Raw genomic sequence first — 26747 nt, 5'->3', positions numbered from 1 at the left:
TGGTGATGGAAAGATCCGCTGCGGACTGTCACACTTCAGAGAAGTTGCCTTAGGTATGTTTTCACCTTATTAGTAACAGACTATATCGTTCACCAAAAAAAATAAAATAAAAATAACAGACTAATTCAATCATCCTAGTATTTAGATTTTTTTTTGGTAGGATTAATATTTAGATTTATTAAAATTCTAAGATTAAAATTTTAATAAAACTAGATCTAATAATGACCGGTAAAATGGTAAAATTCAGCTGTATAATTATGGATAAGAGTAAATTTAATCTACAAGTACAAACCTATGCTTTGCATGTGGATGTTAAACATGCTCTCCCTGTATTAAGCTAAATGTGCTCGGATTCAACTATGAAATCAAATTCCAAGACTATTCCTGCACACATCCACTTTAAAAAAAATCAATAATAAAAATTAAAATCTATATTTTTGTAGAAACTAAAATCTATACTAAAAAAATATATATAAATATTAGATAAATTAGAATTAGAATTTAAATTTAAATTTATAAATATAATTTAATATATATATATATAATATTTTATAAAATTAAATATTAATGAGTTGAGTTGGGATGATCTATAATTTTTTACATTTCATGTCTAAGGTATAAATGGGCAGACATTGATTGTACAAGAGCCAATGTTATTATTTTGTTAAGTCTAACTCATTAAACGTATATTCATTTTTTCTTGGTGTTTGTTTCATCAAAACAATCTTTCCCTTTATTTCTTTTAGTTTTCGATTTATTTCAAACTCTTCTAATCTCATTATCCAATTCCGTCTAAGGTTTTTATTTACTACTTTCCATTTCTCTTATTTATTACTTTCCACTCCTATCCTCTTCCTTCTAAAATTCTAACTTAATTTCTAGGTCTAATATTTCTCCAGCTCCCTTAATATGTCCAAATTGATCATTTTACCTTCTCAACTTATCGAATGTCCTATTTACCCCCCATAAAAGTGGTATTTCCCACCCCTTCAACTTATCCATTTATTACCCCAACTCATAGAATATCCTATTTAGCCCATTAACTTTATAAAAATGGTATTTTTCACCCCCTCAACATGTCCATTTACCCCCTCTCCAACTCATAGAATGTCCTATTTACCCCCTTAACTCTATAAAAGTGGTATTTCTCACCATTTACAATCCGTCATCGAGGCCTAAATTGATACATTTTTTAAACGTTAAACCTATATTGGTGCTATTTTGTATGTGAAACCTAAATTGATACTTCCCCAAAATCATAGGCCTATTTTGGTACATTTTCCCTACCTATAATGTCTTTAACTTGTTTATATTAATATTCTTGTTTTTTTATCAAAAAAAAAAAAAATCTTGTTATTTGTGTCTTTTATTCATTCTTTCTCTTTTCAACTTTTTTTTGCTAATTAAATTTTGATTATCTAACTATTGTAACACAATATTATTATAATAAACACATGAAGAATCGATATACTTATCAAATTAAAACAAAATAAAAAGTTGATATAAAAAATCTATATTTTCAAACTCATTGAATAAGCGCTATTAATTTTGCACTATAAAAGGGTAAGAAATATCACTTTTCTGGAGTTAAGGGGTAAATATGATCATAAGGGGTGAGAAATACTACTTTTATGGAGTTAATGTGGTAAATAGGACATTCGATGAGTTGAGAAGGGGTAAAATGACTAATTTGGACAAGTTAAAGGGGGTGGAAAATACCATTTCTATGGAGTTAAGAGGGTAAATAGGACATTCGATGAGTTGGAGGGGTAAAATGACCAATTTGAACAAGTTAAGGGGGCTGGAGAAGCATTAGACCTAATTTTTATTTTACTTTTTAATTTTTTTTCCTTATATTTTTTTTTTTTGAATAAAGGCTGGGTGATACCAAATATTATTAAAAGCAAAAGCAAAAAATTAACAACAAAGCATCCAGAAAACAACAACTAAACAAAACGGAAAGAATCCCTACCTAAAGCATTATCGCGAAGGAGAAAAAAACAAAAATTCGGAATTCCATCCCACCAACAAAAATCCAAACTAACTCTATCAAAATCAGCCAGCTTATCCGCAACTTGATTACCTTCCCTGAACACATGAGAAAAAACTACTTCCATCTGTAACATATGCTCCAAACAGTTTTGCCAATTCACCCTCATAGTCCACGGAACCACCAATCGAGAATGAAACAGATGCACAACATAAGAAGAATCACTCTCAGCCCAAAGCTTGCGCCATCCACATGAAAAAGCATAAGAAATTGCAAATAAAACCACCTGAAGTTTAGCCATGTGCACTAACACACAATCCAGCGGAAAAGCATAAGACCCCAAAGAACCACCAATGTGATCCCTAAAAACCCCAGCACAACCCGCCAAGCCAGCCACAACGGAAGCATCAGTGTTTGCAATAACCCACAATGGCGGCGACGGTTGCCAACGAACCACAATAATCCGAAGAGCACGACTGTACCTAGGTTGTAGACCCAAATTCAACAAAATATTCCTCTCCACCACTGAATTCCAAATGGTGCCAAAACCAAGAGAATCCGCAATTCTAATAGGCGCAAACACAAATGAATATTAGAAAACTGCTCACCAAAAATACAATCATTCCTGGTTTTCCTTTTCCTTATATTTATTTATTTTTATTTTTTTTATCCATATGTATTAATCACTTTTGATCATTTACTTATATATTTTTAATTTTTTTCCAAAAAATAATTTTAATCAAATTTTATTTTTAAATTTTTGTTTTGATTCTTAAACTTATTTAGTTTTACTTTTTATGACTAGGTTAATTTTTTTTATCATTATACTTATTTATTTTTACTTTTTTATCGTGAAAATAATTTTGACCAATTATATATATATATATATATATATATATATATATTATCATATTTTTTTGGTAGGAAAGGGAAAGAAAAAACAAAAAGAAAAAACCCCACAAACTAACCCGGGATTAGCCTAGGAAAGCTAACCCTCACCATATCATCCGAAAGCAATGAAGTAAGGAAGTCCGGAGGAGAAGAGAAGGTTGAGACTCCCAACGTCCTCTCATGGCCCTCAGCAGCAAGGCGGTTTGCCACCCTATTCTGCTCCCTGAAAACATGATCAAACTTGATGGTGTCGAATGAAGCACATAATATTTTGATCTCTTTAATTAAGTTTTGGCTTCCTAAACACATAGCCTTATTATCAGATATCATTTTGACCGCTTCAAGGTTGTCAGATTCCACGAGCAGTCTTTTCAAACCCAGACTTTTGGCGATCCTAAGCCCAGAGAAGATCCCCCAGAGTTCAGTAGTACAGGAAGAACCCACCCCTAGATTCTGAGCAAAGCCAGACACCCAAGTACCACCAGCATCTCTCAAAACCCCTCCAGCCGCAATTCTGTCGTCCACAAGACACAAGCCATTAGTATTTAACTTCACTAACCCTTCTCCTAGTTTACTCCAACCAAAAAGATGCTCAACAGTTCTTTGGCCAATACTAGATAAAATATCCTCCTTGAAGCTATTAATAATAGTATTAATTTTGTTAGAGAAGAAAACAAGCAGGTTAGGAATAACAGTGGCTCCTTCTCTAAAGATATCGTCATTTCTCCACTACCAAAGCTGGAGACAGACAACAACAAAGAGGATAGCACCATGCTCCACCTCAGACAATAACAAACCTTTAGCACCATCTATAAACCAATCATGATCCGAATAGGCAAAGAAATCAGGTAGCATATGGACCAGAAGAACATTCCTCCACACATTTTTACTCTTCGCACAATCCCTAAGAACATGGCAGATTGTTTCCGGCTGAACTCTACATCTACTACAAGTATCCTTCTCCACTAAATGACGTCTTTTCTTTTCGACATTCGTAAACAACATTCCTTTTTACTATTTATTTTTAATTATTTCAAAATGAATTTTTTAATAGAATTATTTTAAAATGATTATTTTCTTTTTAAAATAATGTTTATGTATTTTTTTGTTAATTTTATTTCAGTTTTCTCTGTTTTATCATCTTTTGATTTTAAGGGTTGAAGTAATAGATTTTAATTCCTATACTTATATGTGATTAATTTAGTAATGCAACATATGTATGTATAAAATTATTGTTAGAAACAATCCACAACTCTGGTTATTATCATTGCCAACATGAACCAACAATTGCTAAGAGAAGATGTATATCATTCCCTTTTTGAAATTGAAACAAACCAACATAGGAATTTATAGTTATTCTATTCATTTCTCATTGTTTCCATTTTTGGATTCTTTTCTGTATCCTCTACTCGAACCAAAAGTCCCATAAGTACCCTGACTCGTAAGTAGATATATTTTATATGATACACTGAATTTATGTTTAATAATCCATGTTCAAAAAAATATTCAACATTAGTTGATATTTAGTTATTTGATAATTAAATGATTCCATTTATTTAACTATTAATTTTCATTTGAGATTTCTTCAATATGATATATATATATATATATATACTTGAATATGAGAGAATTTAGATTTGTCATGCCTATAATGCTTTGCTTTAAGGTAAATTTAGCTTGTGTTCAAGCCTAAATTTCTCAACTTGGTATTAATTTAAGTTACCTAATTCAATTTTTTAGTCTACCTCCTATGTAATTTTTTTTATTTTCAAACTTCATGTTTCAAATATCCTAACTTTTTAACATGAAAAGTGTGCTAAGTATTTCTTGTTGGTTTTTTCAGAGATATCAAAATATTTACTTATACCTAAATTGTTCATAAGTCGAGTTGGATCAAAAGTTTTCACCTAGAATACTAGAGTTGCATAGGGAAATACATAGTCTTAAGCAAGGAAATGGTAATGTTTGAGAATACTATACATGCTTAAGGATTTTGTATGATGAGTTAATAAACCTCACACCGATGCCCAAATGCACCTGTAGACAAACGTGCATTTTTGACGCTTTCAAGATCCTTCGTGATCAACAGGACGCAGATCAGGTCATCACCTTTCTTCAGGGGTTAAATGACTCTTACTCAACCATTTGCTCCCAAATCCTCTTGATTGAGCCTTTTCCCTCTCTAAACAAGGCCTTTGCACTGACAATCCAACATAAATGGCAAATAGGTCTTGCACCTACCAAAAACAGTGAAGGAGATGAAAGCAATGTATTCGCAGGGTTCACAAATACTCAGAACAAAGGATACAAATAGGGCAACTCAAGGTATAACAATAGAAAAACAAATAGCAAAAACTCATCCTTGTGTACATATTTGGCAATACAGGTCATACAGAGGAAATATGTTTCAAAAAACATGGGTACCCACCAAACTATGGCAATAAAAACAAAGGCAGTCCTTTCAGAACCAACCAACCCAAATCAAATGCCGCAATGAATCAGAATTGGGACAATGGAGATTCAAGAAAGGAGGATAATATACAGCCAAACACAGAGCCTTTTCCCCTCACCAGAGAACATTATCACACACTGGTCGCCCTATTGCCATAGAAGCCTCTAGGGAAAGCTCCGGCCTCCGGGAGCAGTGTCAACACTTTCGTCAAGGGAGAAGGTTCTGGTAAATCCCTAAACCATAACTCTATCTCATCATTTTGGATAATAGACACAGGGGCCACATACCACATCATTTGTGATACTAGGCTATACAGTTCATATGCCAGAATAGACAAGTGTTGGGTCAATTTACCAAATGGGGAAAGGGTCAGAACCCAGTATATAGGCACAATGATTCTTAGCACACAACTTAGACTGCATAATGTCCTATGAACACCTGCTTTTGATTACAATTTAAACTCAACCAGCAAACTGTTGAACATAGGAAAACTACGCATAGTAATAACAGGTTCGATATGTGAAATACAGGACACAACAAGTTGGAAGAAGATTAGCTTGGCTAGAGAACATGAAGGTCTATATTACCTGGAATACCCAATGTCGAATAGTTTTCATTCTGTTTTTTCTATCAAAGCCGATGTGTGGCACTTACGTTTTGGCCATCCCTTAATGATTTCGATTCCTTCAAGGCAATACCATGTGATATTTGTCAAAGAGCCAAACAGAAAAAAAACAACCTTTTTCCTTGAGTCACAGCATAGCAAAGGAATGTTTCGACATAATTCATGTTGACATATGAGGACCAGTAAAATAATCTCACTCTAACAAGCATTACTTTTTAACCATACTTGATGACTATAACAGGTATACATGGATAACACTAATGCAGACTAAACGTGAGGCAAGCATCGCACTGCATCATTTTTTCAAATACATCAGTAATAAATTCAGCAAAAATATGAAAATAATAAGAACACATAACGGAACCGAGTACATCATGAAGGACTTCTATGCCATAAATGGAATTACACATCAAACATCCTGTCCCGAGACCCCACAGCAAAACAGAAGAGTGGAGAGAAAACATCTCGACATCATGAATACTACAAGAGCACTCATGTTTCAGAGTTGTTTGCCCAAAGAGTATTGGCCGAAAGCAGTCAGTCACGTCGTTTATCTTATAAACAGGCTACCCCCAGTGCCTATTCAAGGACAAACTCCTTTTGAATGTATATATGGGGAACAAAGCAGCTTAGAAGACCTCAAAATCTTTGGGTGTTTGGCCTACGCCTCACCTCTAGACAGGCATAAGAACAAGTTTACAGACAGAGCAGTGAAATGCATTTTTCTAGGTTACAGACACGGCACCAAGGGTTTTAAATTGTTAAACTTAGCCACTAACATGATATTTTTTTTCCAGGCACGTCAAGTTCTTTGAGGACCATTTTCCTTTCAGCAAACAAACAATAAGAACATTATACTGTAGTGAGGAGGAGCTAGACACACTACACATAGTGTCTATGAACGATGATGAAATTGACATGGAGGAGAACCAGTTACCACAAGATGAAATACAACAGGTGGATATTATACAAGCACAAAATGACACAACATATATAACACATGAGCAACCATAACAAACAACAAGCAGGCAAACAAAAATAAGGCAACCGCCTTCATATCTCAGAGATTACCACATGGCCTTAGTGCAAGGTTCCACCTTGCCTTGCCCCACAAATTCACCTCATGCTCTTTCCAAGTATCTCTCCTACAACAAATTGTCTCCTACCAAATGCACATTCACCATCAATCTCACTTGCCATAAAGAACCTGCAACATACAATGAAGCCAAGTCAAACACACAGTGGCAACATGCAATGCAACAAGAGCTTGATGCTCTGAAAATGAATCATACGTGGGTCTTAACCTCATTACTATTGGGACGAGACCTATCGGCTGTCGCTGGGTGTACAAAATCAAACACAAAGCGGATGGGAGTGTTGCATGCTTCAAGGCCAGATTGGTTGCCAAAGGTTACTCATAGCAAGAGGCGGTGGATTTCACAGCTACCTTTGCCCCTGTAGCAAAATTTACAACCATTAGAGCCCTTTTAGCTGTAGCAGTTTCAAAAAATTGGCATTTACACCAACTAGACATTGACAACGCCTACTTACATGGGGATCTCGACGAAGAAGTCTACATGCAATTGTCACCAGGGATGTTACCAAAGGGTCGTCAGCAGATTTGCAAGTTACGAAAGTCACTTTACAGTCTCCGACAAGCCGGCAAGCAATGGAACGCTAAACTTACAACAACCGTAAAAGCTATGGGTTTTATGCAGTCCGTTGCAGATCCCTCATTATTCACAAACATGAAGAAGGCCACACAACAGCCCTACTAATCTACGTCGATGATGTTATTTTGGCAGGAAGCGACATACAGATGATCAATTCAGCCAAAAAACATCTCGACGAATCCTTTCGCATCAAGGACCTTGGGCACCTCCACTACTTCCTTGCTTCGAGTTTGCATGTAATAGGCATGGGCTCCACATGTCACAAAGAAAATATCTATTAGAACTGTTACAAGAAATAAGGTTTCGAAAACGTAAACCAGTTTCCTCACCCACCTTACCAAACCGCAAGCCTAGCCCAAACACAAAACCACTCCCAGACATTACACCTTACATGCAACTAATAGGGAAGCTACTATATCTCACCCCTACAAGACCCGATATTTCTTATATCATCAACCAACTATCCCATCAACTTACTCAACCAAATACAGATGATCAAAATCGAGTACACAGAGTACTATGTTACCTCAAAGGAACGATTGGTCTGGTCTTTTCTTTTTGCATGCAACGATCTACAACTCCAGGCATTCTCGGACTTAGACTAGGCGACTTGCTCAGAAACTCGCAAATCCACCACCAGTTATGTAGTTTTTCTTGGCCCAACTCTCATCTCTTGGCGATCCAAGAAGCAAAATACAGTCTCCCGCTCTTCCTCTGAAGCAGAATATAGGGCTATGGCGTCTACATCTTGTAAGCTTCACTAGCTCACAAATCTCCTCCAGGACTTACATCAATCACCATCTACATCGTCTCTCCTCTTATGCGACAACACGTCGGCCATGCATATAGCTTAAAACCCCATCTTCCATGAACAAACGAAACACATAGACATTGATTGCCATATGATTCATGAACGTGTTCAGGCCGGCCTTATTCGTCTCATGCCGATCTCCTTAGCTCTACAACTTGTAGATTTATTTACAAAAGCTCAACACTCACTGCATCTTCGCTTTCTTCTCGACAAACTCGGCTTGAAGAATCCCTATCATGTCTAGTTTGAGGGAGAATATTACAGTAACAGAGATCTTTATGAAGAAAAGGAAGAAGAAGAGGCATCGACACAGAGAAGAAGAAGAAGAGAAAGGTTCTAGAGATGAAGAGTTAGATGAAGAGTCTTCTAACAAAAGACTTAATGATCACAAGCAAAGTACAAAGTCAAGCATATATCATGCCTGAAAAACGCTTCAAATAACCCAAGGGACCTTTTGTTCCATTTCTATCTTATAGCACATTCTAGAATAGATACATGATACCACAATAAGCTCCACCATACTCAATCATCCGCCCAACATCATCACCACCATCCATTGCACAAGACCATGGTGAATGACTGTGATCTCACCACATGTCATTGCACCTGACTCCTTAGCCTAGTCCTTTTGCTTGATTAACACTCCTAACATTTAGTATATAATGTAATAGTTAGTATATTTTCAATTAATGAGAAATACAAGAAATTGATTTCTTACCTCATTGAAGTTAATAAAATACCATTTAGGTTAAATTAGTACTAGAAAGAGAGCAATTAGAAGTTTGGGAGAGTACTACATTTACCCTAAATCATATTATGCTTATGCAATGAGGGGATTAATTGGAACTAGAGGATTAATTAATGTCACAAAACCTAATTGGATTATAGGATTAATTAATGTCACAAAACCTAATTTTTTAACATCAAAAGTACTCAACTGTGCATTTGATTTTATCCAGATTTTGCCAATAACAGTCATGGAAAATGACACATAAGCCACATTTTTAACGTGATTTGAAAAATAATTAAAAAATACCTAGTTTGATGTTTGTAGGTTCTATTATTGTGCGAGATTTAAAATGAGAATATGATTGAAAATGACTGAGTTGGGTTTGGTGTCATGTATTTTCTTTAATATGTATATAAAAACCTGACTTATGTGTCGTCTATGTGTCTTTTCCGGTTACTATAGTTGCTAGAATCTAATACAACAACAACAACAACAAAGCCTTAGTCCCGAAATGATTCGGGGTCGGCTAACATGAACCATCATATAAAACCGTGAAAATCAAGTCGTGTCAGCGACACAGATTCGCTCCCTCCACTCCGTCCTATCCACTACCATATTTTCCTCAATTCCCAATAAACTCATATCACTCTCGATCACCCTCCTCCAAGTTTGCTTAGGTCTTCCCCTACCCCTCACCACTACATCCCTTTGCCACTCTTCGGTTCTCCTAACCGGCGCATCAAGCGCTCTACGTCTCACATGGCCAAACCACCTTAGTCGGTTTTCTCTCATTTTATTCTCAATAGATGTAACCCCTACTTTTGTCCTAATTATTTCATTACGCACCCGGTCCTTTCTCGTGTGACCACACATCCATCTCAACATACGCATCTCCGCCACCGACATCTTATGGATGTGGCAGTGTTTCACTGCCCAACACTCCGTACCATATAACAATGCTGGTCTAATTGCCGTCCGGTAGAATTTTCCCTTCAATCTATTAGGCATGCCGGGATCACAAAGGAAACCCGTAGCACTCTTCCACTTCGACCAACCAGCTTTAATCCTATGGGCAACATCTCCATCTACTTCTCCATCCGTTTGGATAATAGATCCTAAATACCGGAAGCAATCCGAGGCCTGAACAACTCTCCCATCTAGGGTGATTGTCCCTGCCTCCCTACTCCTACGGCCGCTAAACTTACACTCCAAATATTCTGTCTTACTTCGACTCAACTTAAAGCCTCTAGATTCTAGAGTTTGCCTCCATAGTTCCAACTTCATCTCCACTCATTCTTTCGTCTCATCAACCAACACAATATCATCTGCAAACAGCATGCACCATGGTATACCATCTTGAAGTGAACTTGTTAGTTCATCCATAACGATGGCAAAAAGAAATGGGCTTAGTGCGGAACCTTGATGCACTCCAATCGTAATAGGAAACTCTTCAGTTTTCCCAACACTAGTACGTACACTCGTGCATACTCCCTCATACATGTCCTTTATGATGTCAATATATTTCCGCGAAATGCCTTTCCTTATCAAGGCCCACCAAAGTACTTCCATTGGTACCTTATCATATGCTTTCTCCAAGTCAATGAAAACCATATGCAAGTCTTTCTTCTTATTTCGATAGTGCTCCATTAATTGTCTCATTAGATGGATGGCTTCCATAGTTGATCTTCCCGGCATAAAGCCAAACTGGTTTTCCGAGATCTTCACCGTCCTCCTTAGCCTTTGTTCAATCACTCGCTCCCAAAGTTTCATAGTGTGACTCATTAATTTGATTCCCCGATAGTTGGCACAATCTTGGACATCGCCTTTGTTCTTATACAAAGGGATTAAGGTACTTTTCCTCCATTCTGATGGCATCTTATTGTTTCTCCAAATTTTGTTGAAGAACGTCGTCAACCATTCGATTCCTCTTTCTCCCAAACATCTCCAAATTTCAATAGGGATGCCATCAGGTCCTACTGCTTTCTTCAACTTCATCTTACTTAATGCCATTTTGACTTCACCCTTTTGAATTCTCCGCAGGCATTCATGATTTATCACATCGTGATGGATACTTATATCTCCAACATCTTGTTGGCGATCTCCATTAAATAAGTCATCAAAATAGGACCTCCATCGTTCCTTGATATCCTTATCTCCAACTAGGACTTTCTGGTCCACATCCTTCACACATTTAACTTTTCCGAGATCTCGCGTCTTCTTATCTCTCATCCGAGCAATTCTATATATGTCTCTTTCCCCTTCTTTCGTATCCAATCTTGTATACAGATCCCGATTCACCTTTGCTCTAGCATCTCGTATGACCTTCTTTACTTCCCTTTTAGCCTCTTTGTATTTTTCGTAGTTCTCGTCACTCCTACATTTCCCCAATAGTTTATAGGATTCTCTCTTACTCTTTACTGCTTGTCGTACTTCTTCTGTCCACCAAGATGTGTCCTTACCCGGTGGCATGCTACCTTTAGATTCCCCTAGAACTTCCTTCGCTACTTCCCTTATACTATGCTCCATCTTATACATAAGAAATTAAATATAAAGTTGGATGCATATTAAAAAAATTAAGTTTTTTGCTTAATACTCTAACTATGAAAATAATTAAATTATTTATATAAAGTATGAGGCAATCCTCCAATTTGGAGATAGGTTTTAAAAGGAACATTGTCCATGTTTCACAATATATATACTGATATGTACTATTTTGTTTCGATTTATTGCAGTTGTAATACTAGTCGTGCTAATGGGGATTATTAGTATCTTAATAACAATTTTGTTGAACAAGCGAAGAAAACAAAAAAACTTCTTCAGGAATGGGGGAAAATTATTGGAGCACCAAAGAGTGAGGATTTTTAGCGACAACGAGCTAGCAAATGCGACAAATAATTATGACAAAAGTAACTTCCTCGGTGAAGGTGGCTTTGGATCTGTTTATAAAGGAAAACTTCAAGATGGTACTCTAGTAGCAATCAAGAAGCCCAAAGACTTCAATAAAACACATATTAATGAAGATTTCCAACATGAAATTGGGATTATTTCACAAATTAACCATAAAAATGTCGTCAAGATTTTGGGATTGTGTTTGGAGACTAAAATTCCATTGCTAGTTTATGAATTCATTTCAAATGGAAGTCTAGACCATTATCTTCACCATGAAACGTCTACTCTGATAGTGAAAAAATGGAAAAATTGCTGCAGAAGCTGCACTTGCATTTGAATATTTACATTCCCTCGCAGATCCGTCGGTAATTCATGGAGATGTGAAGCCAGCAAACATACTCCTTGATGAGCAGTACACTGCAAAGGTTGGGGATTTCGGAGCTTCGGTGATAATTCCCCCTGATCATAAAATTATGGCTTCACAAATACGAGGGACTTTGGGCTACATGGATCCAGAGTATTTTACAACCGGTATCTTAACAGAAAAGAGCGATGTTTATAGCTTCGGAGTTGTTCTTGTCGAGCTTTTAACAGGGGCAAAGCCAAACTCTATGGCAAGATGGGGCGAAAAGAATACAATTCAGTACTTTCGATCGGCGTTGGAAGATAATAGAGTGTATGAAATACTTTGTTTTGTTGTGAATTCTGATGACGAGATGGAAGAGATTCAAGTGTTTGCAAATCTTGCAAACAATTGCATGAGTATGATTGGGGATGAAAGGCCAACAATGAAAGAAGTTGCTGAAGAACTTGCCAAATTGAAGGACCAACATAAGGCTGAAGAGATCGACCATTCTATTGTTATGCAGGAGATTTCAAGGGCTCAAGATGATGAGAATGAAGAGACTGACTACTCAGAGACTTTCTACACTGTTCCAGACCAATCATGAGACGACATATGTTCCCGGACCTATTCTTCATAGACCAAGCATGAGGTGACATGTCACTTGTGTTGATGTCTCAATTCCTGAATGGTTCGGGACTAGTTGATCGCGGACCATTGCTTGATTATCACATAATGTTTCATGGTTTCACAAATTCAGATTTGGAATTTGTAGAGGTTTATGTTTTCAAATCCTATATAATTATTGTGGTTATATATTTAATGTTAATAAACTCAATGGAATGCTTTGTTTTATTGTGAGTTCTTGATATGAGATTGAAGAGATTCAAAGTGTTTGAATGTTGGTGGAGTTTAGAAGGATTGTTAAGAATATGTCTCTTTTAGAAGGATTTTATATCTCTTTTGTATTTATCATTTATATTTTTTTATTTACATGTATTTATCTTAAGGGTATTGATTGGATGGAGCTTTAGACGACTTCATAAAGAATGGGTTAGTAAGAGTTAATGATAACTCTTATTTGGAATGGGGGTAATTAGATGGATAAATGTATGGAAAGGTTTTATGAGGATAAGACCTTTTGGGATGTGAAGGTTTTAAATTACTTATTCTTATGCACAAAATTACATTTTCATATAAGTTTTCAATGTAAATATTTGTCAATATGTATCCCCAAAATAGAAAAGGGAAATAAAAAAGAATCCGAGTTAGAAAGCATAAGTAGTGTTGATCTGGACCTTTAATGACAAATAGGTTTATTAAATCTAAGTTTTAGGATGTTTTAAAAAAACCTACTTTCAGATTGTAATAACCCTAACTACATTAATTTGGTTATTGGGGGTCCAGGTAAATACTTTTGGAGAAAGCATATATATCACATCACTCTATGAAAAGTGGCCATTTAGAATTTCTTACATTTTTTCAGTAACTATTATGTATCGGCAAGTTTAGTTATGGTGTTAGAGTTTCCAATTATTTTGTGTTTTTATATCTGATCCAATCTTCATGTGTTCATAAGACTTTTCATTTGGTTATGTGCATAATATTAAAGTTATTTGTGTGATTCAAAGAGTTTTATGGTTCTATTTATAGTTTATAGTTTGTTTATGGACTGAAGTTGTAATTTACTTTTATTCCGTTATGATATTTTGTCTCTAAACACGTGTTGTCCTTTGAGGTAAATTTTCCTTTTTTGTCTGTTGTGTTGTTTTGCCTTTTAAGGCTTTGTTCTTCTCAACTTTTTGGTATGATGAATAAAGGAGGAATTTCTGCATGGGTCATTTTTTGTTTTCATGGTATCAAAGTCGTAAGCAATGAAAAGGATTACGAGATCTCTGTGTTGATTCCTCTGTCATCTTTATCTTCTTCTTCTCTATGTTCTTTTGTTTTCTTCTTCTCCCCATATTCATCCTTTTTCTTCTCTGTCAAATGATGAACCCTAGAATCACATATCAAGATATGTTAAATCCTTTATTCCTTCATCCCTCTGATGGAGCAAACTCTATTATTATAGACAGACTGATGGGATCTACAGACTATAGAGCATGGAGGAGAACAATGGAGATCAACCTTGCATCAAAATGCAAACTTGGATTTGTAACTGGACCTGTGAAGAAAGATTCTGAAGATGAAACCAAGGCTGAGATGTGGGATGCCTGCAACAATGTTGTAATAGCATGGATCGCTGGTACTATATCTCCAACCATTCGAAAAGCCATCATGTTTATGGTTTCAGCTAATGAAATATGACTTAACTTGGAAAAGAGTTTTTCTCTCACAAATGGAACTAGAAAATACAGGATCAATAAAGAGCTATTTGAAGAGAAACAAAACGACATGAGTATAAATGAATACTATACACCTATGAAAACTCTGTGGGAAGAACTGGAATCAATGAATCTCTTCCCTACTATGACAGAGTCATCCAATAAAATCAAAGCTCTTCTTTCTACCATTGATCTGTAGGAAGAAGAAGCAAAGCTGTTTCAATTCCTAAATGGTCTTAATGATTCTTACAATACTTTAAGAAGTCATTTACTTATGCAATCTCCTCTCCCTTCTGTGGAAGATGCTTCAGCCACCTTGCAACAAGAGGCAGCACAAAGAGAAGTGTTGAATTACACTAAATTTGATTCTGATGCTTCAACAATGTATAGCAGAGGCAACTTTGAGAAACAGCAATTTACATGCTCTGCCTGTGGTGGGAAAGTTCATACCTTGGATAGATGCTATACCATTATTGGATATCCAAAATGGAATTCGAAGCACAAAAGCAAGGTCAAAGGAACTCAAGGAAACAATAATGCTTCTGCTTAATCTCTTGTGTCATCACCTAAATGGAATTCTGGATCCTCTACGTACAAGCAAGGTGCTACAAACAATTTTAAATCCACTGCATCAGCTCAATCAAGTTCTTTCTATGATCAACTTGGGTCGCTCTTCACCCCTCAGCAACTTGAGAAACTTATGAAACTTATGCCTCATCTTTAGATGCAGCAATGTAAAGGATCTGAAACTGATGAAGAAATTGATAATCACTTCTCAGGAATGATCTCATGTCATCATGCAGCTGAACCTATGAAAGAATGGATCATAGACTCGGGAGCCTCAGATCATATGACTCCTCATTTACAACACATGCTGAACCCTGTTCTAATAAAGAATTCACCTCAAATCAACCTTCCAAATGGTGAATCTGCCACTGTAACTCACAAAGGGGATGCAAAAACTGCTGCAGGGTTGATGCTTCATAAGTTGATCAATGATTCCAATTGTAAGGTAACATTCAATCCAACTCATTGCATAATTAACAATGCTTCTACTAAGCAAACTGCGGGTATTAGATTAGCTAAGAATGGTCTCTATTATGTTGTGAATGACTGTGTTGATGCAAGTGAGTCTAGTAAAATGAACTGCAGAAATGGTATAGCTTGTATGATTACTGAATCTGATAATGGTATGTCTAATATTCTTGATCTTTGGTATCACAGACTAGGGCATGCATCCATACCGAAACTCAAGCATATTCTATGTTTTCAACCATATGTTAAACATTATTCAAAATTGTGCCTCACATGTCCCCTAACCAAATTCACTAAACTTCCATTTGGCATCAGCAATTCTCATGCTTCACACATATTTGAACTCATACATTTTGGCATCTGGGGTCCCTACAAAGTTCTAAGTAGAGATAAATACAAATTCTTTCTCACTATAGTTGATGACCATTCTAGATATGCATGGATCTATCTCCTGCAATATAAGTCAGATTCCTTGTCTGTTCTAGAAACATTTGCTCACTATGCTAGAAATCAGTACAATGCCTCTATAAAACACATAAGGTTTGATAATGCCTTAGAGTTTGATGATGTTAAGTGTAATTCTTTCTTTTCAAAACATGGGATATTGCACCAAACCTCATGTGTAAGAAGACCTCAGCAAAATGCTAGAGTTGAGAGGAAACACACATACATCTTAGAAATTGCTAGAGCACTAAGATTTCAAGCTGGTCTGCCTCTTAAGTACTGGGGAGAATGTGTTCTCACTACTGTTCACCTAATTAATAGACTCCCTACACCTATTCTTCAAGACAAAACACCTTATGAGTTCTTAAACAATCTCCTACCTAGTCTCACCTTAAAGTGTTTGGCTGCTTGGCATTTGCAACTAATCCTACCTTTCCCCCAGAAAAAATGTCACCTAGAGTTGTGCCTTGTGTCTTCATTGGGTATCCATCCTCAAAAAAGGGATATAGACTTCTAATCTGATCACCTCTCAATGCTTCATCTTTAGAGATGTTCAGTTTCATGAACATTTATTCCCTTTTCATACTAAGACTGCTCAAGCCTATATGCAACCCATTCCTCCTGTTCAAACATCCAATCCACCTAATGCTATTGATGAAGAGTACATCGCTTTTGAATACTCGCATCCTATCATACCTCAAACACCTCCATCACAAAATGAATTACATATGCCTGCATCCCCTACAGAACCTATTTCTTACACTAAGCCATTGCAGGTCTCATCTCCTCCCCTTAGAAAATCATCTTGAACTCACTCTGCTCCGTCATGGTTGAAAGACTATGATACTACTTATATCTCTCACTTAGTCCATGCCTCTATCAATACAAATTTCTCTTGTTTCATGTCTGCTATCACTCAAGTCAATGATCCTCTTTTATTTCTAGGAAGTTGTAAAACATCAACATTGGATTGATGAAATGAATGTTGAGCTTGCAGCATTACAAAACAATGAAACATGGGAAGTTGTTGAGCTACCTCACTAGTACAGAAATGCTCACTTGTGTCGCACCTCTTTAGTCGCGCTTGAAGAGAAAGCGACACAACTGAGTAACTAGTATCGCGCGTTCTGTAAACGCGACACAACTAATTATTCTGTGTCATCACTTGTGTCATGCTCGAAGAGCGTGCATCATAAATGAGTTACTTCTTGTATCGCCTCTCTTACAGTGTGACACAAAAGCAAACTTATGATGCACCTTTACCAAAACGACACAAGAAGTATGTTATTTTTGTGTCAGCTTTTATAAAAGCGACACACAAACGTGTGTTATCTTTGTGTTGCTCATTTTCAAAAGTGCTACGCAACTAATACCAACTACCACTAGTACAAAAATTCTATTGAAATTCGACCGACTTGTTTTTTCAGTCTCCCTCGTTTGATTCCTCTCGACTCTTCCTATTCTCTCTTTCATGTACATCTCCTTCCTCCCTCGAATGAGAACTCCAGCCCTTCTCTCTTCCATGGATGTCTTCTCCCATCACTACTTTCTCTGCTTTTGTGATGAGAACCATCAATTCTCACCATTCCGGCTGTGTCCTTTCTTCAAGAACGGTATTAATTGTTAACCCTAATTCTGAATTTCTTTTATTTTGATTTTAATGGTCTCTACTCGAAGTTGAAACCGCTTCTATGTTTTTTGTTGATAAATCCGTGCACTCTTGTTAATTTGCGAGTATTTTTGGGTTAATTTGAGGAATTATTGCTTGTTAAAGTAAAATGGAGGATTTGTAATGTGTATGCAGGGATCTCTGCTCGAAGTTCAACTAACAAAATGGTACGCATTTCTTTACCTTTTACTTCCTCTCTCTTTAGCTTTCTATCTCTTCACCAAGTGTTCGATAAAATGCCTGAACCAGACAAGGCGAAGTCAAAGGATAATAATTTTAATAATAGTTGTAATCAGACTCCAGGAGGAGTTGAGAGAGGGGATAATCATAATTATATGGATTTGGCTCTTGATCTTAAGTCTTCTTGGCCTTTAGATCAGATCTCTTTTGCTTCTAATCCTTTGTCTCTGTTTCTTTTGTCTTCCTCTGACCATCCTTGTTCTCCTCTCTGGGCTTTTTCCGATGCCGATGATGATAGACTCACTACTGTTTCTTCTCATCCTACTCCTCCTCCTCTTGCTGCCGTTGGTCTCCGTTTCACTGATTATCCATTCTTTGTTACATGTTCTTATTTCCTTTCCTTTCGTTTCCACTTCATTTTTGTTTCTGCGCTTCTCTTTCTTTGCTTTTTTTTAGTTGGGAATGGATCTTGACCTAGATCTCTGTTCGACAAAATGCCCCAACCAATCCTTAGTCAAATTTCTAGTAAGTTCGTTCTAATTTCACCCTCTCTTCTTGTACTTGTTTCCAGATTTTCAGAAATGAGGAGAACTCATGAATGATTCTGATATAGTTTGTTTTGGGGGATTGATTTCGAGATCTAGGTTGAATCACATCACTTCATGTTTTGGGGGATAACAACAACATCGAAGAAGTAGAGTCATCTCTTCGTGAAAGTGGTTACCTCAACTATGAAGTTAGTACTTTTTGCTTCTCTCTCTCTTTCTTTCATGTTTTCTAGTATACTCACATTGCTTGAATAAATTTGAGCAGTGGCTTATGTATTATTTCCGGATCGACATCTTGGTTATTTAGCTGTAACTATTTTGTTGAGTTTAGATGATGAAAATGCTTTGATGAATCATTTTAACATTGTACATTGTAAAATTGGCCACTTTACTTTCACTACCGTTTTGAGAGTAGCTTATTCTGCTAGTCTATTAGCTTAGCACTCCCTACAAATGTATCAAATTTTGATTTTGGCAAATTGATGATCAGAATATTAAATTGGCTGAACTTTTTGCTCCATATATATTTATAAAAAGAGCATATATCCAAACAATTTTTGTGAGCATATTATGCATTAGATTTTTATTAAATTAACAGGCAGTCGAACATTCATGTAGTGAAAAAAGAAGACATGGTACCATTTGCTTCGAATTATGGATTCAGCATATTTCTTCAAGGAACTTTATCTTTGAATGTAAAAGTAGATTTAGTACAAAATTTGAAGCAGTTCGGCTTGCTCCATGTTTACAGATTTATGATAAAAAGATTACTAAATATGTTTAATTCTGTGTTTGGACAAAGGGAAGAGATTGCTAAATATAGAACAATCAATAATATATTCAGCCATATGCAGCATGAACAGGTGAAAGGATCATTTAGATGATGAAAAGTAGTGATAACAGTGTCCGGTTGCTCAAGTTTTGAAGGATAATATACTTAAGCACTGCATAAAATTCATCTCTTTCAAAATTTTAGTATCATGTAAATACTTATTTTACTGCTACTTGTAAGATTTCAATACCTCATTTTAATTGTGTTCTGTGAGGTTGTTATCATGTCATAATTGGTAGTTTGGTTATCTGTATGCCTTCTTTATATGTGACAGCGTTTTTAGCATCATATTTTATAGGAAGCAAGAGCATTATTGGGAAGGCTCGAGTATCAAAAAGAAAATGTAGAAGGAGCACTTCATGTTCTGAAATGTAGAAGATCTAGTAACTTCATTTTGGGAAAGATTGAGTTCAAGGACTAATGAAAGACGCAAATCTAACTACTGAGCCGATAGGGCAAAATCTAATGAAGTTAATAAGCAATTTGTGTTTCTCTGTGTTTGTTTTCACAGTTTTGATATTCACAGTTATTGCTATCACTTATCAACCTCCAGATCCATGGCTATAATCAGCTCCTGCACTTACTAAACTCTTTACTCAAAGTGAAAATGCTACTTTTAAAAATGATAATTCGATTCTCAAAACTGGTGAGGATTTGCAATCCTTTTTTCCACATGTAGTTCCTCCTGCTTTAGCGGTTGAACCAATCACTGAACAAGTTGAGAATTGCTTAGACCCTAGGGTTTTGATTACAGTTGAGAAGTTTAATTTGAAATGGTTTAAGTCAATTGCGTTTTATGTGTTTTTTTTTTGTTATTAGTGGCGAGTTGGGTAATTATTTATTTATTTTATTATGCAGCAAGTAGTGATCATAGGAAATGAATTAATTGTATTGTAGGTACCTAGCAGCAAAAGTGAAGTTGATCACTACATGAAAGAATTGAAATAGGAACAAGAAGAGATCATCACTCCTCCTGATACAGGTTAATGATTAATTAAAGTTTGATAGTGTTGCAGAGGCGGGTGAATGTGGAAAAATACTAGGTGAATATGGAGCAGTAATTAAAGCCATGAGAAGAAATCTAGAGCAATGTATGATCTTATATTCTTTTTCTTTCTTCCTTATTAATGTGGACAATTTATTAATGTGAAACTATTTTAACTCATCCGATAGTTGCAGGTTGTGTCTCTTGGTAGCTTTTTTTTTGCCTCTGAATATGCTCTAACTCATACTTTACTCTAGAAATAGATAAGCCAATTATTTTAGTGTGGAAATAGTTCTGTTTCTCGAAAATTAGCGTTTATCTAATTTTGTACTGCAGTCTTGTAACTATATGCATTATTATTCATGTTGTGTTTGGTTTTCTGTAATGACTGATTGCTATGTGTTGGATTAATTTCAAAATTGCTTACAGGAAACAATAGATTCGATGGTGAACACCAAGTTTTGGTATTCGGAAATAGGCAGCTGTGCAGAAGGAAGGACTAAAAGTGGTAAAGAAAGCAAGAGATGGTGGCTTCCACGGCCACAAGATCAAATACTAAATGTTGATGTGTAGTCTGCATTGTACATATAACTTCACTTTTGTTGAGTATATTAGACGGGTAGTTGTATAGTTGAGATACAAGAGATGATATAAAAAAAATTTGTATATAAATGTGAGGTTTGGTCCTCAGATGCTACTTCACTTTCAACTTATATGTATGTTTGTATGTTATTAGCTTTTAGAAGTAGAACACATTCTGTACGGAATTTGTGAGCATTAAATTAATTATGTAGCTCCCCTTCAATACAATAATAATAATAAATAATAATAATAATAATAATACAACAATCCATTAATTGGGGAGCTTGTGTCGCGCACTCTTGGAGCGCGTCACAAGTATTATTATCTGTTGTGTCACACACTCTAGAAGCGCGTCAAAAGAGTTATCGCTCTATTGTATCGCACGCATGACAAGTGCGACACAACAGATAAGTATCTTGTGTCGCTCTTAGGAGCGACGCAAAGTTTTTGTGTCGTACCCCTGTTGTGTCGCACAAAAGTGCGATACAACAACCTGAAAAAATGCGACACAAGTGAGCATTTCTGTACTAGTGCCTGCTCATAAGACAACTATTAGATGCAAGTGGTTATTCAAAACTAATTACCATAGGGGAGGATTGAACGATACAAAGCAAGGTTGGTGGTTTTGGGTTGCAAATAGAAGTATGGAGTAGATTATACAGAGAGCTTTGCTCCCGTGGCAAAAATGACAATTGTTAGGGCCTTGTTAGCTGTTGCTTCCATTGGCAACTGGCATACTATTAAGATGGATGTAACAAATGTTGAAACACCTTTCCACGAGATTTTGATTTGACAAAATAATCCATGATTAAGAGGCAATTAAATTTAAGTGCTTTAATTTAATTGTACTAATATGTTTGTTCAATGTTGAGTATAAATATATATCAAAAAGTAAGACATGACAAAGACAACATGATATCATAGCACAATCTGAGTAGAGTGTAACTCAGCACAATAGAAGAAAAGTCATCTTCAGGAGAAACGCACGAAGATGAAACTGAGTGAAACACAACTCAGTATCAAGATAAGAAAAGTCTTCTAAAAGCTTGCAGACGAAGCTGACCACGAAAGCTGAGTAAAGAATGCAACTCAGGAATAAAGAACTAAAAGCAACATCAAAGCAGTCAAGCTGAGTGTTCGTCAGGACAGCACGAAAGATCCGTTTGCTAGAAGACAAGATCCGACAACTGTCTGCACCAATAATAGGAACCTCAGAATTACGCACAGAGATGATTTCGAGATGCATGGGTCAAATGTCCATTAGCTAAAAGAAAATTGCACTAGAAGACGAACCTGCAGGAAAAAGACAACCCTGACGACTGTGAATTTCAGACAACAGGATTGGCCTGCAAATCTACAGCTGACCAGAGCCTTGCCTCAAAAAGGAGCCGTTTGGATTCAACGTGTTGGGGTTTAGTGTCCTATAGACAATTGTTCTAGGATACGGACTTAATGTAAATGAAGTGTTCTTTATATCATTTGTTTTAATGAGATATATGTTTTATAACTATATAAAGGCAATTCCTTTTACGAACTAAATAAAGTCTAATAAAAGAAAATCCGTAAGTTTGTTTAAAGTGATCATAAAGTGTTCATACAAGAATGAAGTGAGACTAAACTTTATGATAAACTAATAAACTTAAAACCACCCCAAGTCAAGTGATATGCCCAGGATTGACATATTACTGTTGAGACTTGCATGTAACAATGTCTTTTGTCCGACAGAAAGCTGATCTCACAAGCTTCATATATACAGATATCTGAACAGTTACGTGGATCTAATGAAAGGGAGTTCATTAGGATTGGGGATCCGATTTGAGATAACAGGATGGGTAGATTCATCCTTGTCACCTGTTCATCTCATTGGTATTAATAGGTATAACTAATCCTCAGACTCAAAGGAATGTTAATTGGTCATTCTGAATTACTGAATGTGAGACTTTGATCCTGTTGTAACACGATCCTTAACAGAGATGACTCTGTGGTGTGAACAGCAAAGGTTGGGTGTCACAGGAGGTAATTTCAGGATAGTTATACATTGGATTGAGCATTTATCACTCCCGATAAATGGGAGATACATCCAAGGATCGCTTGTGGAAGACTCGATCTAAATCCTTGCAAGGTGATAGCTTTAGACTTGAAATACAGATTTCACTTAACCTATCTATTTGAGTTGACTCGGCCTGTACAAGTAAAACGAACGTCTCGCTATATGTGACTTGTCATCATCCATAGTCATAAGATTCAGTTCAAGGATGTAGTTGATAAAGGATCGAATTATACTGTAACTAATACGGAAAGGTTAACGACAGAATCAACCTATCTTCTTATGGCTCTGGGGGAATGATTACGGACTTGCTAATCACATACTCTATACATCATTCCGTTATGCAAAGATTAAATATAATTCTTTGAAAATTAATTTAATAGTTGCATACGGCCAGAAGTAATAGGAACCTAATGGGTCACACATAAAACTTGGAACCTAAAAGAGAGATAGATGTTAATTAATTGATGGAAGCCCAATTGAGCCCAATGAGGCCCATGGACCATAGGGGGGATCGAAATTCATGTATGATACATGAATGATTAATTTGATTTTAATCGATCCTGATTAGATTAGGATTATGAATTAAATTAATTAAAAGATAAATAAGTTAGGAGTTTTAATTAGATTATAATACTCCTATTATTATTCTTCTTAATATATTAGATATATAATGAGATAATAATTAGGAATTCTATTCCGAATTGAATTCCTATTCAGTAACTTAATTCTATCTAACTAGGGATTAGATACAAGAGATTATAAATACCCCCTATATAGGAATTTCGGCCAAGACAAGCAAAAATCCCTAGAGTGAATTTCGAAATCTACTATAGTGCAAGAGAGAGAATTTTCGACCCTAGTCCGAGGACGAGATTTTCTACGGCTTCCTTCCGATCAATTGATTTCATCTATTTCTTTTATCCTTGATCTTGTGTTGATTAATTAGAGGCAATGTATTTTGGTTGCTATTCAACGGTTGGTTCTAACTTAATCTTCCTGTGTTTTATTTTGTGCTTGGGAACTCGGAGAAGAGTTGTGGGCACTTCATTAACAACGGTTGATTGATCATCAAAAGGTAATTCTTCTTATCCCTCTTTATATGAAATAACGATTAACGGATCCTAGGGTTAATGGAAATAGGTTAAAATTTTTATATTTCCGCTGCTATATTTAGCCTAATTTCCAACAGTGGTATCAGAGCCATCGTTAAATCCGTTATTTCATATATGAAAATTTAGAAGTTTTTCAATAGGATTGAATAAATATTTATAGTTAGGATTAATTAACAAATTGTTTTGATTAATTAATTCTAAAGATAAATAAGTTTTAATTAATTGTTAATTAAAATAGATTATGCGTATGTTCCTAATTATTTTGGTTGATAATCATCATAACAAAATCTATTAGTTTTATAGTTAGGTTGATAAAATCAGTTTTATTAATTCTAAAGATAAAACGGAAATCTATAGTAGTTTTTCCTATTTTCTGAAATCGTTTTAAAACCGTTTTAAAACTGATATATGTATATGTAAAATTATTTAAAAAATAAATAAATACGACAGCGGCTCGGGTCGTGCTATCGCGTGGCGTCTGGCCGCCACTGCCACAAGGCAACGACGTTTCAGCCACCAGAGGGCTGCTGCCAAACACTAGCAGTCCGACCCCGGGCCGAAACCCACTTAATTTTAATTAGTTAAAATTAGTTTTAAATATATTTTAAATATATATATTTCGGAAATTGATAGTTTTCTGTTTTGATTATCGAATGAAAATTTGTTTAAAAGTTTGTTTACCAATTTGTAAATCAAAATATTAAATGAATTGAAATCAAAATAATTGGGACGTGCATAACTGACGTTTTGTATAGTTATATTAATCTAAGGATTAATATAAAGATACGAAACTATTAGAAGTAAAATTGGATGAAAGTTATTTTAATAAGTTAATGTGATTAACCTAAATATTACATAAAATAGTTATGTAATCAACCAATTAAATTTATTTAATTGAGTCTATGCATGTTTGGAGTTATGGACATATTTGGACCCTATTTTAGTCTTTTGGTATTTTTGAAATAGGGTCTGCGCGTCCTACCTTTCTACTATCTATTGTAATTTCTCCTCTCATCTGATTAGCTTCAATTCAATTGAAGTTTTCTTTTAGTAGTATAGAAATTAATATGTAATTTCAAGGCGCCATGGAGAAGACGGAGGACCTAAAGAGAAATATGTAATAGTTAGTATTTCCCCAGGTCTGGCCTTTTATTCCGTCTCTGGCTCGACGAAATAATTTAGATGATATGTCCATAACGCCAATGTATGTGTCTGATGTATGTTAAATCAAATCAAGACTAAGTTAGATTATGAGACTTAAAATAAAAATCCCTCGTTAAAAAGTTAAGTAAATAAACAAGTTATTAAAATCGGTTGCCCGTCCCTAATATTATAATTCAGCCGGCAGTACCGAGGGCCTTTGGGTTGTTGAGTAAACTCAAGCTCGGGGTCTTACGGTAACACCTGAATTATCGAAAATCATTTTTCATGAATATGGGGTAATACTTAAATTAGATTATGATAATTGGATGAGTAAACTCATGTTGTCATAAACTAATGGGCAATATGGTTGGGATTAATATGAATAGCATATTAGTTACTAATGTGGTTAGTAACCCAATAACCTAGGAATCACATTAAATATGTGATTGATTACATGAATCTACCTAATGAATGAGACTAGCTTGTTGAGTAAACTCAGGGCGAAATCTCAGGAGTTAGGATCCTAGCTCACTGAACGATTTGTGAAATTCTTCGAATTAATATGGAGGGCTATTAATTTGGCAAAATAGTGGGAGCAATCTAAAATAAACTAAAAGGCCTATAATTTTAGATTGATATACTTTAAGCAAATGAATGACATACGTTACTCTTTCTCACTCTCAGGTTTAAATTAAACACACTCTTAAAATCATGACTAAAACCAATCTGCAAAATATTCTTACCGATAACAAATTGAATGGTTCAAACTTCACCGACTGGTTTCGTAACCTCAAAATTGTTTTGAAGTTCGATAAAATAGGGTATGTACTTGATACATCGATACCCCATGTCCCTGCTAATGATGCTCCCATTGAGGAAATTGATGTTTACCAGAAGCACAAGGCTGATCATGATCATGCCGGATGCATCATACTTGCATCAATGACACCGGAATTACAAAGGCAACATGAGGAAATGGATGTCTATTCCATCATCATGCACCTAAAGGAATTGTTTGGGAAACAGACCAGGTGCGAACGCTACGAGATATCCAAGTTGCTATATCGTTGCAGGATGCAAGAGGGCACATCTGTCATGACACATTGTGTCAAGATGATTGGCTACATTACCAAACTTTCTAGTATTGGATTTGTGATGGATAACGAATTAAGCGTAGACTTAATTCTTCAATCCCTCCCAGAGAGTTATTCACAGTTCATCATGAACTATCAGATGAATGACTTGCAAACCTCTCTTGAAGAGCTTGCAAATATGCTCAAGTCAGTTGAGCCCAATATGAAGAAATACAAAGCCATACCAGCTCTTGTCATAGAGGGATCAAAGAAGAGGAAATGGAATTCTCCCAATCCTAAATATCCCAAGGAAGGTAAGAAATCCGTGCCCAACAAAACTAAGGGAAAGGAAGTGAAGAAGCC

General features: G+C 35.7%; 1 protein-coding gene and 1 long non-coding RNA gene across 3 annotated transcripts; both read left to right on the top strand.

The window, feature by feature from the left end:
• On the top strand, positions 1-13209 carry LOC136209946 (wall-associated receptor kinase 3-like). The gene is made up of 2 exons (XM_066001581.1): positions 1-53; positions 12419-13209. The coding sequence occupies exon 2, from the start codon at positions 12535-12537 to the stop codon at positions 13009-13011; it is 477 nt and encodes a 158-aa protein (XP_065857653.1). The 5' UTR covers positions 1-53; positions 12419-12534; the 3' UTR covers positions 13012-13209.
• Positions 13210-17630: 4421 nt separating this feature from the next.
• Positions 17631-21137, top strand: LOC136209725 (uncharacterized). Of its 2 annotated transcripts, XR_010677648.1 has the most exons (5): positions 17631-17823; positions 18015-18046; positions 18631-18795; positions 20337-20530; positions 20854-21137. It is a non-coding gene; the product is annotated as an uncharacterized lncRNA (long non-coding RNA). The 2 variants fall into 2 exon arrangements; XR_010677647.1 differs by having other exon boundaries at positions 18015-18795.
• The last annotated feature ends 5610 nt before the right edge of the window (positions 21138-26747 follow it).

This window comes from Euphorbia lathyris, chromosome 10, assembly GCF_963576675.1.
Source record: "Euphorbia lathyris chromosome 10, ddEupLath1.1, whole genome shotgun sequence".
In the NCBI taxonomy this organism is placed as follows: Eukaryota; Viridiplantae; Streptophyta; class Magnoliopsida; order Malpighiales; family Euphorbiaceae; genus Euphorbia; species Euphorbia lathyris.
The sequence above is the reverse complement of the archived record's forward strand: the minus strand, read 5'-3'. Positions and strand labels throughout refer to the sequence as shown.

Bases quoted from the DNA above. Each gene is read 5' to 3' on its own strand.
- LOC136209946 (XM_066001581.1), top strand. From the start codon at position 12,535: ATGGCTTCACAAATACGAGGGACTTTGGGCTACATGGATCCAGAGTAT.